We start from the raw sequence: 16,958 nt of genomic DNA on the forward strand, positions 1-16,958 counted from the left end.
AATCTTGATTTTTTTATATCTTATTACTTCTATTACTTTTTTCAACCACTCTGTATGTTCTCCTTTTTCAGATAACAATAGGTTTTGACATTCTGTTGGACCATATCTGTGCCATTTCATTCTTCTCTGCTGGCCTTCTCAAGCTCACCTTATCCATGTCTTTACAAACTGCAGTCCTGGAGGGGCAGTTCGCCCCCTCCGTGGCAATATAACCACTGTAGCTTATCCAAACTGCAGGACCCAGAAGGGCAGCTCACCCTCTCCGTGGCAGTATAGCCACTGAAGCTTATCCAAACTGCAAGTCCCAGAAGGGCAGCTCACCATCTCCATGGCAATACAGCACTGTAGCTTATCCAAACTGCAAGTCCCAGAAGGACAGCTCACCCTCTCCATGGCAATACAGCACTGTAGCTTATCCAAACTGCAAGTCCCAGAAGGACAGCTCACCCTCTCTGTGGCAATATAGCCACTGTAGCTTATCCAAACTGCAAGTCCCAGAAGGGCAGCTCACCCTCTCTGTGGCAATATGGCCACTGTAGGCTGTGCTGTGGTGTCTCTCCATGGGTGGGGTTGAAATGGAGGAGAGGCACTTTGGTGCTTGAGTCTCTTCGTGCCACTGCATGGATTTATTCTGCAATCTGCTGGCCATCAAGGCGACGTGTGGTCCAATAATAGAACAAGAGCTAACATAATCCAGATATTTTCTCAGAAAAAGTTTAATTCCAGGCCAAAAATGGGGAAGGAGGAAGCAGGGAGAAAATCCACATTTACTTACTGCATGAGATTAACAGTTACTGTAGTAAATGGGAAATAACAGCTAACAGCTGTGTTGGGATAGCAGGACTTGACTAGATGGAGCAGATTTTTGTCATTTTAAAAGAATTTTTGACAGAGGAGAGCTGTTGAGGGCACATAACTAGACACTGAGTCACAGTGCATCCATCTGCAGTGCATTACATCCATTGAATGTTTTCTGTGCAATGACTGTGGAGCATTACAAATAGAGGGAGCCATCCACCCTGGCTATGGTGCTGCTGCTGGAAAGGAGGAGGAGGAGAAGTGTGTTGTCTTTAAATGAAGACTTTTGAAGACCTATTAAGAGAAGGATGTTAGAGAGTGAAAGGAAGAAAATAATGGTTTTGAGTATGCATATTTCTCTGTTTCTCTTGTTCTTTATCTAATGAGCCCACACTGATGTCAGCCTGCATCAGTCTTATGGAGCTCAAAATCTGTAGAGGCACTGGGGGTGGAAGCTGCCTTATGACAGGGCACATTTATCAGCTGCTTGAGAAATGAAAGCAGCTGAGCTCACCTTATCTTTGCCTGTCCTGATCTGCTGTTTGTTCACCTGGATTTTTAATTTCTGTTTCTTTGCTTGATTTTTAAAGAACCACCAACATGCTCTCCTCAGCAGTTCACCTGTTTCACAGGTGAGATTGACTGCATTCCGGTCGCCTGGCGCTGTGATGGGTTCACCGAATGTGAAGACCACAGTGATGAGAAGAACTGCCCAGTGTGCTCAGACAGCCAGTTCCAGTGTGAGAGTGGGCAGTGCATAGACAGTGCCCTCCGTTGCAATGGAGAAGCAAACTGCCAGGACAACTCGGATGAGAAGAACTGTGAAGGTAGGGAGGTTCTTGGAGAGGATGATGAAAGCAGAGCAGTGATGGGAGACACTGTGACAGATACCAGAGTTATTGTTGAGCAGGATTTGGAAGGATCTGAGCTTCTGGTTTTTAAGCTGGTCTTCTAAATGGGAAATTATTTCACAACTCCATACTTTCATTTCTCCAGCTGTGAAACTGATGTAATACTCATCTCCTGCACAGTGGTTTGAGGTCTGTTTGTAAGAAGTGCTACTAAAAATAGTGTGGGTTTAAGCTGTAAAAACGTGGTAACTGGGAGTGAATTACAAAGAGGAGCAAACCATTGTCATGGTTTTTTGTCTATGTTGAGCTGGCAGTGCCCTCATGCTGCCCAGAAAGGCATATCGTGTCCTAGGCTACATCCAGAGGAGTGTGGGCAGCAGGGCAAGAGAGGGGATTCTACCCTTTGACTCTGCTCTGCTGGGACCTCACTTCCAATCCTGCCTCCAGTTCTGGTGTCCCCAGTATAACAAGGACACAGAGCTGGTGGAGGGAGTCCAGAGGAGGCCACAAACATGATCCAAGAGCTAGAGCAGCTCTGCTGTGAGCACAGGCCGAGGCAGCTGGGGTTGTTCAGTCTGGAGAAGATTTTGGGGAGACGTTAGAGCTGCCTTTCAATCCATGTTCCTATGCATAAATTCCTGTGTGTTGAAAGGTGATGAGAAAGCCAAATGTGAGATGCTGCCCTCTGAAAATAGGTTGCGCAAGTTGGCTTCCTAGTTGCCATCCAGCTGCTGGAGATACTGGACATGGAGCTGTTTGTCACCTTCAGTGTCCCTGTTATGCACATGATTACAGATTAGAAAAGTCTTTGGCTTATCTTCTTAAATCAACTGAAGTCAGAAAGAATTTCTGGGTTTCTGGGAAACAGGAATCTGTGTAAACAGCAGCAGCTAGCACCTTGCCTGCAGCACCTTCTTTCCCCAAAGTGGGAGCTGATTTGATGAGTGTGCTGGCAAAGCTCCAGGTGTATCTTCTGTCTTTCATTTCAGTTTAAAAACATGTCAAGTGAAATACATTGTCTCATGATCAAGGGGTTTTCTGATTTCCAGGAAGAGCACAAGGGCACTGGAAACCCACATCTATTTTTTCCTAAGCCATTTTGTCATCATAGGTTGGCAGATTTTTTTTAAAGAACTTAATTCTTCTCTCTTATATTCCAGTTAGAGATTGCTAGAGTAATTTCTCAATAACCATGGCCTGTGATAAGTGTCTGTGTTGTCAGTGACTTTCTGCTTCTGAGTTATTTTTGTCAAGGTGACTTTATCTGTAGTGTCCTGTTGTAAATACGCAGTGAGGAGCAGGTACTCCCCTGTGCATTATCCTCAGAACACTCAATCACTTTTTCTGCATGATTGACACAAGAAACTTTCCATGCCACTGGATACTTTAAGAAATGAAGCTAGGAGCAGGCTAAGCTCTCCTAAGATACTCCTCAATTGTATGCTGTGGTGGCTTGTTTTCTTAATGATTGTTAAGAGTCTTGGATACTGACCTTTGGTGTGCATGGGGTTCTCCTTCCAGTGCTCTGCTTAACCGATCAGTTCCGCTGTGCCAGTGGGCAGTGCATTGGGAAAAGCAAGAAGTGTGATCACAACCTGGACTGCAGTGACAGCTCGGATGAACAAGGGTGCTGTAAGTGTAAAACCTGAGACTGGATTTGGTTGCATTGTCTGAAATTTATTCCTTACCTTCTCCATGAGCTGGTTTTATCCTGCCAACCACCCAGATTCAATTAGTTCTTCCCAAATGGAACGCGCCTCTTCCTAACTGCTCTCATGCAGTTAACTTAGTGGAAGAGGAATAACTGAGTAGTGTCCTGAACCAGTGGTCTCTGAGAAAGAGCAGCCTTGTCGTTTTCTCACTTCATTTTTTTTTAACTTCTACAAGAAATGAAGGATTTGTTTTGCTATAATCTGTTATTACGCTGAGCTGGTGTCATGTTTAAAAGACCTCTGCAGCAGTGAGAGGTTTTTTTGTACATAACTGCTCTGCTCCATCCAGAGAATCAGAGGAGCTCTCTGTCCGTGGAGGAAACCTTCTAAAACTTCCTTTGTATCTTGAACTGATGGAATTCTGGGCTTGATTTATGATTTGTAATGTTGATTTCCCCCACTTTAAAGTCCCCAAAGCTCAGCAAGTAAACCACTGCCTTTAAAATTCCAACTGACAGATTCATTTTTGCTGTTGGTGCTTTAAAAGAACTGGTGAATGTGGACACCTCCTCTGTTAGGGATCCTTCTGTCATATCTGACGCAGAATATTTGAGAATGCAAAGCCAGAGTTGGACCCAAAGGAGTAACAGGAGATGTTCTGTCGCGCTACCAAGTTATTAGTGGCATTATCACAGAGGTGTTTAGTTATCTTTGATATAGTTAGTTTGTTTTCTGAGTTTAGAACAGAGGACAGCAAAGTAGCCCACCCAGAGTAATCCTGCAGTTGTCACCATCCCTCTTGCACTGTGATCAGAAGTCTGTTCACTTATCTCTGTAGGCTGCGACAAGTTAGTTGAAGTGTGAGTTTGGTGTTCAGGGACAAGAAAATGTGTTGAGTAAAAGCCTTTCAGTAATGGATAAGATGCAAAACACTGACTAGAACAGGCAAATACTTTAAAGTCTGCTTTTCTTGTCAGATTCATGAAGCACAGGCAGGGGGTTGTCAGTTATTCCCAGAAATGTCATTCCTTAGAATAGTATTGTAGGGAAAGCCACTCATTTTTACTTGAATAATCACTTCAGATGCATATTTCACAGAAGGATGGCACCCCTAAAGCTGGTGTCATCTCTGCCCATTGGTGTGGGTCAGATGCGGAGAGGGTAGGTAGTTTAATAAACAGCAATACCAGCATTCAGCACTGGTGCAGCACCTCTGCTGTTCAGCATAAATGAATGTTAAATAGGTGATGTGTTACACTGAGCAATAACCTAGGTCCTTCTGTGAAGAAGTGCAACTTGAAGAGTAGTTGTCATTGTCTTTAATGACAAGAAGCTTCATTGGAGTCCCAAACCATCCAGAGTCATGGCTGGAGGTCTTGTTCATCAAGTTTAAAGGACAGACCTGCCTGTCAGCTTGAAGCAAGATCAGGACCTCTTTCAGCCCCACCTCACACAATCATGCACTGTTCATTTCCTCTCACTTGCAATTCAGAAACCTCTCTGCATGTCTGGTGGTCAGTTTGTGCCCAGGTAGCCCTTATGGACATGCAGTCCATATTAACAGCCCTGTCTCAGTGCTCTTTTGTTCCTCCTATGTTCATTTGCCAGCTACTGTCTGCTAACAGAGGAAACTTTTATTTTTCCTGTGTGGAAAGATGTAAGGATAACTGATGTTGGTGCCTGAAGCTGCTGGATTAGCTTCCATGGGCTGTTTTTGTTTTCTCTCTTCAGACACGACAGAGGAGCCTGCCCCCCAGCCCAACAACACGATAGGCTCCATCATTGGGGTGATCCTCACCGTGTTTGTGGTTGGAGCAATGTACTTCATCTGCCAGAGGGTGCTGTGCCCACGCATGAAGGGAGATGGTGAAACAATGACCAACGATTATGTGGTGCATGGACCAGCCTCTGTACCTCTTGGATATGTGCCTCACCCAAGCTCTTTATCAGGGTCTCTTCCTGGTAAGTGGTGTGATCATCATCTTGCTCTTTGGCATCATATATAGTTGTACCTCAGGATGCTGTGTGTGTATGCACAGGAGGTTCTTCCAGATGTTGGACTGAATCCAGAGGAGGGCCAAAAAGATGATACAAGGGCTGGAGCACCTTTGCTGTGAGAATAGGATGAGGGAGCTGGAGTTGGTTAGCCTGGATTAGACTCCAGGGTGACCTTAGAGCTGCCTTCCAGTAGCTGAAGTGATTCTACAAGAAGGCTGCAGAGGGACTTTTCCTGAGGGTGCCTAGCAATAGGACAAGAGGGAATGGTTTGAAGCTGAGGGAGGAGAGTAGGTTCAGACTGGATCTTAGGAAGAAGTTTTTTCAGCACAAGGTTGATGAGACTCTGGAATAGGCTGCCCAGGGAGGTTGTGGCTGCCTCCTGCCTGGGGGTGTTGAAGGCCAGGCTATCCTTGAGCAACTGAGTCTAGTTGAGAGGTGTCCCTGCCCATGGTGTGAGGTTGGAGCAGATGAGCTCTGAGATTCTGTGATTCTATGAATACTTGCAAGCCATTGGAACCCAGGACTGTCAGGGCTCATCACCATCCCTCTGCATACTGAACTATTCTGCCTATGATACTCAGAAGCATTCAGGTACTTAGCAGAACCATAGGCTCAAACAGATGCACATACCATGGGAATTGCCTTGTTCTGCTGCTAAAGAAGCCTCTTTTTGGACTGTTATAGCACCAGCAAGGTGTTGTAACAGTACAGGGTAAAGTTACACAGAGTTATACTCACAAAACTTTAAATATTGTATAATTATCCTTGTTAGATTTGTAGACTGGGCTTGTATGTTTGTGAAACTTCTTGTCAAGTCTGTCATGGGCAGCAGTAACTGTGGTCTCACCTTGTATTGTTTGATGATGAAGTTTTCAACACCAATTAAACAACATGTGTGATGCTGCTGTCATTGGAAAAGCAAAACTCAACCACAGTGCTGCGCTTCTCCTGCAACTCCTGGGTTTGGATCCAGCATGTTCCAGTCTGAATATGAAGATTCCATGAGGCTGTTGCAACGTTAAAATAATACACCATGGGGATTGTATTTCTCTTTCTGTAATGAGCTGCTTTCCTGAGGAGAGCCTTTGAGCAGGATTGTCACCGTTATTTTGTGCCCAGGGGCATACCTTCCTATTTCCCACTTGGACTCTCTGCCAGCATGCTTCAGACCAGCAGCAAAAGCTCACTTAACGGTGTAGAAATGAAAGGACACAAAACCTCTTTTCTTTCATACATGTTTCAGTTGCTCAGTTGAGGTGGTCAGAGTCAGTTTCATCTTTTATTCTGAAGCATAGAAATAGTACCTGAATGCCTGCTCTCTCAAGTCTTTTCTAGACAGTCAAGTGAAATAAATCTGTTTCTCTTCACACAGTTCTAGTGTAGCCTGGTGCCAAGTCCTGCAGCTTAGAAGCTGCTTCACCAAACCAACCTCTTTGTCCCATGACAGTCCTCATTCCAGTTGTCCATCAAGGAGCACTGAATTTAACACTCTAGAGAATAACAGAAATATTACAAGCACGACTCCTAAACCCAATATTAATTTTCTTGGTAATCTTGTAAGCTTTCTTTTCTCTGCTTTAAAGAATTGGATATTGACACACATCTTTGTTCTTCAGGGATGTCCCGAGGGAAATCTGTGATCAGTTCCCTCAGCATTATGGGAGGGAGCAGCGGGCCACCCTATGACAGGGCTCATGTCACCGGAGCCTCTTCCAGCAGTTCTTCAAGTACCAAAGGCACTTACTTTCCTCCTGTAAGTTATTCTTCTATTCATAGACCTTTAATAACTGACAGAGTAGCACCAATGTCTTGCTGAGAAGAATTGGCAGATGAACACTTTCATTTGAATGTCTAGCCTCATAAACTGGTTTGAATCTGGAGTAAGTGATTTTGAAAGGGAAGGGAGGAGGGATTGTCTTTTCCCAAAACGGTATGGGCATTTTCTGTTCATTTCAAAATACTGTGAGAGAGTTCAGTGCCAGAAAAAAAATGTTAGGGTGAATGTCAGGGGAGATGAAAAAAGCCCTATAAATTTTGAGCAACTCTGGCAGTGCAGTGTCTCTGGAGGTAAAACTATGCTTGTTTCTTTATAGAAACGAAGTTGTGTCATGTGTCTTGTGACAGACCGATAAATAAACAAACAAGTGGCTTGCAACTCCACAGCGTTCCTCTAGTCACAAATGAGTAGTGTGCTGCTGTAGACGCTAGATGAAAGCTGGCACCAGCCCTAGGGGGCTCCCTGTCTCTACTTCTATCTGCAGGGGGTGCTGGGTTAGGCATTTTTATATGGAGTCCACCAGACACAATTGAGTGTTAAAGAGTTTCATGCTTGGTCAGTGCAGACTGAAACTTTTAACTGTCTGTCTTCAGTTCTGAGAGTGAACCCATCATGTTGCATCAGTAATCCCAATCCTGTCTGCAGTGGCAGCATGCCTGTACAGGGAAGAAAAGCTTGCTGTGGACAGCACAATGCACAGATTATAAGCAGCACAAGACTTGGGGACTCCAGCTTGCAGGACCAGGCGTCTGCCGGTTTGCCTAGGGCAGTGGTATCCTTAGTGACAATCTAGTATTGAGCAGCTAGCTTCAACTTTACTTTCCAGCACTGGGTCTGTCAAAATAGCAACAGCAGTCAGCATTTGTTTGGAAAAAAGCTTAATAAGAGCTTCTGTGGGAATGAGAACAAGCAGCATATCCTGTGTCTAAGATCTGGAAAGGAACAGAAGAAGAATCCTGCTTGCTGGGAGGAGGGTGTGCATACAGGTCTTTCCTTGAGGTTATTATTAGGAACTACTAAAAAGGAAATCCCTAAGCATGTTTCCTGGAGTGTCTCCTTCATATCTTTTTTTTTTTTTAATAACTGTGATATTTTTTTTTCCACCTCCTCTCAGATTTTGAACCCACCACCATCCCCAGCTACCGAACGCTCCCATTACACCATGGAATTCGGTTACTCTTCAAACAGCCCCTCCACTCACAGATCCTACAGGTAATTGCTATTGCAATAGCTGCCATCAGGATCAGAGCAGTTAGTGGAGAAAATGCAGAATAAAGACAGCCTTTGCCCTGTGAGAATCCCCGTTGAAGGCTCTAGTTCTGGAAGCGCTGAAACACATGCACATGCAGCAAATCACTGATGCATGCCTGGAAGTGCAGCACTGTTTGAGGCACATCCTGCAGCAAGCGGGTTAGTGGCACACCTCTGGGCTGTGCTGCTTTAGGGAGAATGGCAGTGTGCAGCACAACATCAACTAAATGCAGAAAAACAAAACAAACTCCCCCAAAAACCAGGACACAAAACCAAAACCAGCCAAACTTTGAGCCAGAAATACTTGCCCTGAAGTGAAACCTGCTTTTTGTTTAGACTTCTGTCATAAATAATTTGTTATCTAATTATCAGAAGTGAGAGGCAAGCACCGAGGGGAAGAAACTCAGCACTGTAAAGGCTAATAGGGCAGAGGTAACATTAATATTATGGCCTAGATAAAGCATAGAAATTCTGGTTTGGTGTATTAAGGGTTAATATCTAAAAAGATTGCTAACTTTTGCTTGTTTTCTGACTAGTATATTGGCATGCAAGCTTTAGCTCTATTTACTTGAAAGTATCTTTCTTACCTTCCCTGTAAGGTGCTCGAGTTCATTATAATTTTCTAACTGGTTACCAAAAATAGAGAAAGAAACACCTAGGACTCAAGGGTGTAGATGCTTCTGTCCCAGATCACCAGTAGATGTGGTCAGTGAGAAGAGAGCACTGTGCTTGCTTAGTGAAAGAAATGCCTCCCTAACACAGAGCCTTTGGGGGCTCTTGGATAATGAGGTCTCTGGGGCTGGAAAGACACTCTTCTCCATTAGCAGAAATACAGCCTCCCTTGTGCAGAAGGTCAGCCCAGATCTTCATAATGATCCCTTGCAGCCATAGGAAAAATCTTTTTAAACGATGAGTAATTTTCTAATGAAAGAAACCCAAATTTTGGCCCAGGCACAAATCATACTGAGTGCTGGTTAGTGACTTTCAGTATTATAAATGTCATTAGAGATGTAGTATAGGCTTAAATGTTTTCTGAGTGCTCCCCACCCAAAAAATCAACCCTAGCCTTGCTGCTTCTGATCTTCCTCTCTGTACAAAAATTCTGACTTGAATAGAGTGGGGCTCTATCCCCCACCTGCCCCCAGCCATGAGTGTGATGCTGGTAGTTGTAAGCCACCATGAATCTCCCTTTCTGTTTTTTTGTGTGGACTATCTTGGGCTCATTTTAAAGCATGTTTTGAGAATTCCACCCTAATTACCACTCTGTTGAGTGACTCTCCTGAATGCTATGAATGTGCTAGGCAATTTTCAGTCACTCTTCCTGGGCTTGGAAATTGGTATCCATAAATTGCATGATGGAAACAGAGCATCTTCTCTGTATAATTGCACACACATCTGTTTCCCTTCCCCTACTGCCCCTGTGCCCTTCTTGCCCCACTGTCTCTGGACCAACTTTTTCTACCTCAAGGTAGTCCTCAGGGGGCCTGTGGTACACAGATGATTAACAGTTAGCATCCTTGTCACTAGTTGCTGTGATTTGACTGATGCTGTAGTGCAAAGGTGGAGCTACTACAAGGGAGCCAGAGAGTGCTGAGACTCTGGAATGGGCTGCCTAGGGAGGTTGTGACTGCCTCCTCCCTGGGGATGTTAAAGGCAAGGTTGGATGAGGCCTTGAGCAGCCAAGTCTAGTTGAGAGGCATCCCTGCCGGTGGTGGGGAGGCTGGAGCAGATGAGTGCTGAGGTCCCTTCCAACCTCAGCTGTTCTGTGGAATTGTTGATCAGTGTTTGTTCCATCACCAGATATGGACTGACCAAGACGTTTGTGCCCAGATGTCTTTGGCCTTGGAGCACTGGTGTGTTACTCTGCCCCTAGCTCTGCCGCTCCTATTGCTGCTCCTGTCACCTTAGGTCACTGCCTCCGTTCTCCTTTTATCATATCATGCCTCTCGGGATTTTCAAGGACGCTCTCTCTAATTGCAGTAGCAGGCAGGACTCATTAGAGCGGTCCCTGAAACCCCAAACTCGGCTTTCTCGGCGCCAACTTCGTTCTCTTGCCTGTCCCCACTGCAGCTATCGGCCTTACAGCTACCGGCACTTCGCGCCGCCCACGACGCCCTGCAGCACGGACGTGTGTGACAGCGACTACGCCCCCAGCCGCCGGGTGACAGCAGCGACGGCGGCCAAGGGCTACACCAGCGACCTGAACTACGACTCGGAGCCCGTGCCCCCGCCGCCCACGCCGCGCAGCCAGTACCTGTCGGCGGAGGAGAACTACGAGAGCTGCCCGCCCTCGCCCTACACGGAGCGCAGCTACTCTCACCACCTCTACCCACCGCCCCCGTCCCCCTGCACGGACTCCTCATGAGGGGCAGCACCCCCACCCCCTTCTCTGCCTCTGCCCTGGGAAGTGTAAATATCCAAGTGTTCTGCTGGGGAGCTCTCGGCCGTGGCTGAGGTAGGACAGTGTACAGTTAAAAGTTATTGAATGGGGTGGAGGAACGCTGAAGATGTTTGTACAGAAGAAAAGAGACAGAAAAAAATAAAAGGATATTTATATATTTTCTTAACCAGCAACTGCTGCTTGTGCCATAAGAAGAAAAAATTTTTGTATAAAAGAACCCAGACGTTTGTACAAAAAGTGTTTATTTTTGCAAATGGAACACAAAAACATGCCTTAAATCCAGTTAAGTGACTCAGCACATAAGGAAGTGGAAGGACCGGGATGTGTCACTTGTCCAGCGAGGTGAGCTGTGGGGGTTTGTCAATACCAAAAATGTTTAAAGTAATGGAGAATAAAGAAGTCTGCCTCAGAGCAGCATACCATAGATACTTGGAAGTAGCCAAATAACCTCTATGTTAACTACAGAGGGCCAGCAACTGAAGTTAAACTTGAAAACGCAATCAGGACAGATCTGAACCTTACACAAAGGGCTTTGTTTTCTACAGGAACACAGCGATGGTAGCAGTGAATCCACAAAAACAATCACTACTTTAAGTTAATGCACCTCTGCTTTTACTTAATGAACTTACCAAACTAGAGCCTTTAGAGCTTTCTCCCTGCTTCTGGAATTTCATTCAGTTTTATCTGCTCTATTTTAAAGTTGGTGTTTCTTTCCCCTCCTTTTTAGCTTTTCTCATCATCTTCTACATCTTTTCTTCCTGCTCTTGTCACTTTAAATCACCATATCCTTATTTAAAGTACTGCTAGAACTGGGCTGCTGTAAATTCTCCTTTTTTTTTTTTCTCTTCCAATTAGCCTCCTCATGCAGCCAGTAGGGGTAGGATTCCCTCCTTCATTTACCAGTGCAGTAGGATTCTGTTTTATACCAGGTCAGTATGATTTTCACATCATTGACAAGGGTAATATTCATATACCTGAATGATTTTATTTTTTTTTTAGTCCCTTAAAAAAGAAAAACTTATTTTGACCTAGTGCCCATGAAATGTCAAATATTTTTATAACACATATAATATAGACAACATATTTATGAACTATAAATTTAACCATGGATTGTTAGTTTTACTGTAAATGAATGATGATGATAATAATAATATATCCTTGCAGTACTTTCAGTGTATATTGATACCACAGTATACAAATCATATATATATATATATATTAAAAAAAATAGATATTATTTTTTTCCTAATAAGGAAGCATTTAACTTTCAATGGAGTAACTGTCAAAAAAAAAAACCAACAAAAAAAAACCAAAACCAACAAACCCCAGAAAAATAAAAGAGATGTTTTGATTGTTGGAAGGGGCTCCCATGCTGTATGAACTGCTCCTGATTGCTTTGTGTTAGGTAAAGGCAAGTTTTCTCAGTATGAGTTTGCCATGCCTCCTCTTTTGCATGGTGTGAGTTTAATACTTTAGTATTAACCACTGGGAGTGTCACATTTGAAGACATTTTCACCAAACCATTCTATATTTTCTTCTCTATTTTTGTATACTGTTGTCTTTAGCCCCTTCTCCTGTCAGCCTCAACATGGTAATTTGGACAGGGAGAGTATCTAATCAAGTGAAAACATGATTTGTGTACATTAAGGGGCAGCCTAGAATATTATTAACTCCTCTCTGACTCCAGTGCAGTGTTTTGAATTTGCTTTGGCTGTAGTAGAGCTCACAGTGTACCTGATCTTAGATGGCATTATGCTTTTGCACCTTCTCTTGACATCTAATCCCTCGAAGGTGCTCCATGCCTTCAAAGAGTGGCTCTCTGAATCTTCCCTCTCAAAACAAAGGTACTGAGGAGCTTCTGCCTCCTAGCCTTTGGGCATAGTATGGGTGTAACAGCTCTTCAGAGGTGCCATGTGGGTTTTATTGTTCTCTGTTGCTTGTTTCCCAGCCAGTTTGAACAGAAAGAGAAATAAGCTGAAAATGGGGCATAGACCTTCAATTCTGTTACCAGAATTAGTGACAAGTAGTTCTTGCTAGTGCTGCCACTAGTCTGAAGATCTGGAGCCTCCCTTGATTTCATCTCCAAGGAAAACTGTGGCATTGGGATGCCAGCTGTAATAAAGGGTCTTACCTGAGGAAACTTTAAAAAGCCTTGGTGGTCTCCAGGCTATTACAGCTGATCTCTGGATCTGATATGCCAAGGCTTTTTTTTCCCAGCTCTATTGTAGGTATCTAGGAATTGTGTTGGCCGTTACTCTGGCTCTTCCTTGCTGGTGAAGAATCTTGCTGATGTTCTCCAGCAGCATAAATTATGATGAGGGTATTATGAACTATAAGGGAAACCATTGATATGAAGGGGGGGAGGGCAGGTGTGTCAGAGTGGAGGTTGCTGAGGCTGGCACGCCGATGAGAGTTAGAAACTTCTCTGTTTACATTTTTTCACGTGCAACATTCCATGTGGGGTTCACATGTGGAAACTTGCACTAATGAACTCAGAAGAATCTTACATTGTTGTCTCTCAGTCCAAGTGCTTGTACTGCGATGGCAATGGGCTCTTCTTGCAAAATACTTTTTTCACTGTGCCAATGTCTGTTTGAAAAACTGTGAGGTGGTTGAGCTTAAGGAGCAGTGGTATCCTCTTTCTGCTGCAGCTGGGCTGACTCACTGGGGCTTCCTCCTGGAAAGGGGACTTCCTGCAGGTAAATTGCTAACTGTGTTAATTCCAGCGAGTGTTTTCTCAGCATACGGATCATGCTGCCTGCTTTCAGTGCTAGTTTGTCCACACAAACCTCAGCTGAAGTCAATGGAGTGAACATAAAATTCAGGGTAGGATTTGGTCAAGTCTTTCTCTTAGGTACGTTTCAGTTCCTGCATCAGGGATTTTGGGTCACCTGTCTTTAAGAGGTCAATGTGAAGAGGGGCAAATTGCACAGACTGTTTTCCCACTGAAGATGACCAGCATAGAAAGCAGACTGTTTCTCATCTAGCCTAACCAAAGAATGTATTAATTGGGAAGCTGTGATCTGCCTTTGCAAGTCCATATATTTTTCCCAGTGAACGTGGAGTAAAAGTTTGAAAGAGTTGATGATCTTTGAAGTTCCTCTTAGGCTAATCTCCAGATTACAAAAGCAGTGATGCAGCCAGTATGCACACCTGGCATGGGAATGGACCCTAGACTGAATGAACATTGAGACTAAACAAGTTCTCTGGTTTTCTCCACCACTGAACCACTTGTTCTCCACTTCCCTCAGTGGAAGCCACGCTTCCTGCCTCTTCTCAGACCACCCAGATGTCAGAACTGTAGATGACACACACGTGTCAGTGCAGGAGATGCTTGAGTGGGTTTGCCACACAAGTGTAGAAGTGGTCTCGTTGATGTCATTGAAGCTGCTCCTTGTCTTTTAAGATAAGCATAAATGTCCTCATCTTACAGCATCAGATTCACACACAGTGAGGTATTTGCTCATTGTGCATCTTCTCCTCCGTGTAGACACCTGGGGAGTGTTCTTAGCTGGCAAATTAGCTATGGAAGTAGCTGGCATGTCACTTAGGAGAGAAACAGACTTCTGTAGTTTGAAAACAAAACAAAAATAGACAATGCAGCAGAGTTTGTTGCAAACTTATCTTTGCATGTTTCACAGGAGCTTGGCACAGAATGGTTTAGCTTGGAAGGGCCCTTAAAGATCATTTAATTCCAGCACCCCTGCCATGACCATATTTAAATGGTGACATTAATGAGACCTAACCTTGCATTTTAAAAGTATACCTGCCATGTCACACCTTCCTAAGGGGCACTCTTCTTTCCTCCCCTGCTTTTGGATACCAGCATCTTCACTTGAAACGATCTTAGATCCAAGAAGTGGAATGTGCACATAGCATTTGCATTGGAAAGAGAGAATGGGCTCCATTCATGGCAATTCATGCAACATCAAATAAAATATTTACAGTAATGCAAAATATGCAAATGAACCAGCTGATATCAAAGGATTCATGTTGCTGCCAGATGGAACTCTCAGTGTTTTAAATTCCAAATGACTGCCACAACGTTTTCCCTCCACGTGCAGGTACAAGCTTATCTGCAGGTACGCAGATCTTTTGATAACATGAATTTACACAAAGCTCATCGTGTTCCTGCTTGCACATTTGATATGCCCCCACTAGCAGATTCAGAGTGCCACTGCTGGGTGCTGTCCTCCTGTCTCACGTGGCTGGCTAAGGTGAAGCATAGACAACAGAACACTTGCTACGTTATACTCAAGTAGTGAACGCTGTGTGAAGGAGCAGCATTGCATTTTGCACTTTGCCCCTGGGTTTGGAATCCCATTTGACAGATGAGTAAAAGCTCCTGCACAAAAAAATCAATTTGTTGTAGTCCTGGCATAACTATGAGGAAACTTGCACCTAAACAGCTTGACATGGCAGGTGCCTGCAAGTGAAGGTGTGTGCAGAGAATCCCTTTTTATTGCACTAATGGCCCTTGGTGGTGTTCTCCTCTCCATTTGTGCATTGCTTCTCTGTTTATTACAGCCCATTCTCTAGAAATGGCTTCTTTGGTGAGTTTTAGGCAGGTTGTTTTATTTGAAAGCAGTGCTAAGCCTATGCTAAGCTGAAGGAAAGGCCGCTGTCTTAAAAGTAGTATTTCCATTCCTCATTGGTTAGCTGATCAATGGCTGAATTAACTGATACCTGCCATTTGTGGGGGAACTGCATGAACTCCAGAGCTCTCTGGGCCCTAATCGCTTCTTCCCCCTGACATTTTTGCTTTGTCACCAATATTATGACATACAGAATCTGCTTTTGAAGGTGTGCTGTGCATGGAGCAGCTTACTTACTGTTTCTGCAACAAGAACATAGCTGGGTTGTTTGGGTTTCAAAAAGTAATGTGAATTTTGTTAATCCAAAACTACTTCCTTGATTAGCCATGAGATTTTTTTTAAGTGCAGTTACTGCTTGAAAATTAAATGTTAGGAATGGCCTAAAACTTGAAAAAGACTGCAAAACATTCAGTTTCTTTCTACAAAATAACTAAAACACAGCAGTGATCCCAAAGGAGCAGTTTTCTCTTCCATCTTTACACAGGGCAGCTGAGTGGATGATGCCAGTGGAGCATTTATAGGGACTGGGTGTTCCGCTCCAAGACTGTGCCAGGCAGGGTGAGTAAACTGCCCATACTCAGTTCAGGCCAGAGATTGTCTTGGTAGCAGGCAGCATGATTGTTACCGTGAAACTCTTGAGGAGCAGGCTTGTTCCTCTATTTTAAGTGAACAAGGAATGGCTTTGAAGTCCTGATTCAAATGGCTGCAGCCTTAAGCCAGACAGTTAAGAGTCAGCCAGGGGAAATTAAAATGTCTTTTTGTAAAGATGATACCACGAGGCTTAAGCTGAACCAGCCTTGTTTGCAAGTGAAGGATCTGGTGCTGCTTTCAGATTTTTAATGTTATGTTTTGTTTTGGGTTTTTTTGTAAGCTTTAATCCCTGTTTGTCATTGTCTTAAAGCTAGCTGGTGTCTATTGTTCATCAACTTTGGTACGATAGTGCTTTGCAAGGATGTATTTATATTATAATGACCAATATTTGGTCAGCCCTAATCACTCATTCACTAACTTTGTTGTGTTTGTTTTGATTTGGTTTGATTTTTGTTTTGTTTTCTTTGTAAAATAAAGTGCTCTACTTGTCAGGTGTATATAAACCTTGTACAAAGACCCTGTCCAATTATTGCTATAAACTGAGTTGTAACAAAGGAAATGTTGATTTTTATAATAAAACTAAGAGTGAAAAAAGGAGAGCAGCTCTTTTTTATTTCAGCATCTGCAAGACAGGTAATTAAAGGCAGAAGACTTTGGCATATATTTGCTCTCCATAAAAACCAGGAAGTGCTCAGCTGGGAATTGTTGGTGGCCTATGGAAAGCTGCCTTTGTACAAAGTCTGTGCAGTTGTAACGTGGTAGAGTTTTGGTGCAATTTTGTGCTGTTACAGATTTTCTGAATCTTGGTCTTTTTCAGATGCAGCTAGTAGGCACCAGGGTGCATCTCAAATGCAGTTCTTCAGAGTGCACACCAGAGAGGCAGTACGGAGGGACACCAAAAACAGCAGGATCAGCTGCTTGGAGAAAAAAGCCAGTACTCACTAGAGGGAGAGTGTAGCTCAGGAAGCAGAAGGAAGTTGTGTTTCAGCTGCAGCTCCACCAAGTGTCTTATCTATGCTAGTGAGCAAGGCCTTCAGAGATGCT

At 43.9% G+C, this 16,958-nt stretch overlaps 1 protein-coding gene across 3 annotated transcripts in view; it reads left to right on the top strand.

Moving 5' to 3' along the window:
- LRP6 (LDL receptor related protein 6) overlaps positions 1-16,511 on the top strand; it is a 143,060-nt gene extending 126,549 nt beyond the window's left edge. The window contains exons 18-24 of one of the 3 annotated variants that reach the window (XM_064142295.1): positions 1,389-1,625; positions 3,171-3,281; positions 5,033-5,263; positions 6,916-7,052; positions 8,191-8,288; positions 10,398-11,657; positions 12,677-16,511. In XM_064142295.1, the coding sequence (XP_063998365.1) occupies positions 1,389-1,625; positions 3,171-3,281; positions 5,033-5,263; positions 6,916-7,052; positions 8,191-8,288; positions 10,398-10,692 (1,109 nt within the window). In that variant the 3' untranslated portion in view covers positions 10,693-11,657; positions 12,677-16,511. Of the gene's footprint in view, positions 1-1,388; positions 1,626-3,170; positions 3,282-5,032; positions 5,264-6,915; positions 7,053-8,190; positions 8,289-10,397; positions 11,658-12,676 lie in introns of those variants that run through there. The other 2 variants (XM_064142296.1, XM_064142297.1) reach the window with 2 other exon arrangements.
- The last annotated feature ends 447 nt before the right edge of the window (positions 16,512-16,958 follow it).

This window comes from Pogoniulus pusillus, chromosome 4 (assembly GCF_015220805.1).
Source record: "Pogoniulus pusillus isolate bPogPus1 chromosome 4, bPogPus1.pri, whole genome shotgun sequence".
Lineage (NCBI taxonomy): Eukaryota > Metazoa > Chordata > Aves > Piciformes > Lybiidae > Pogoniulus > Pogoniulus pusillus.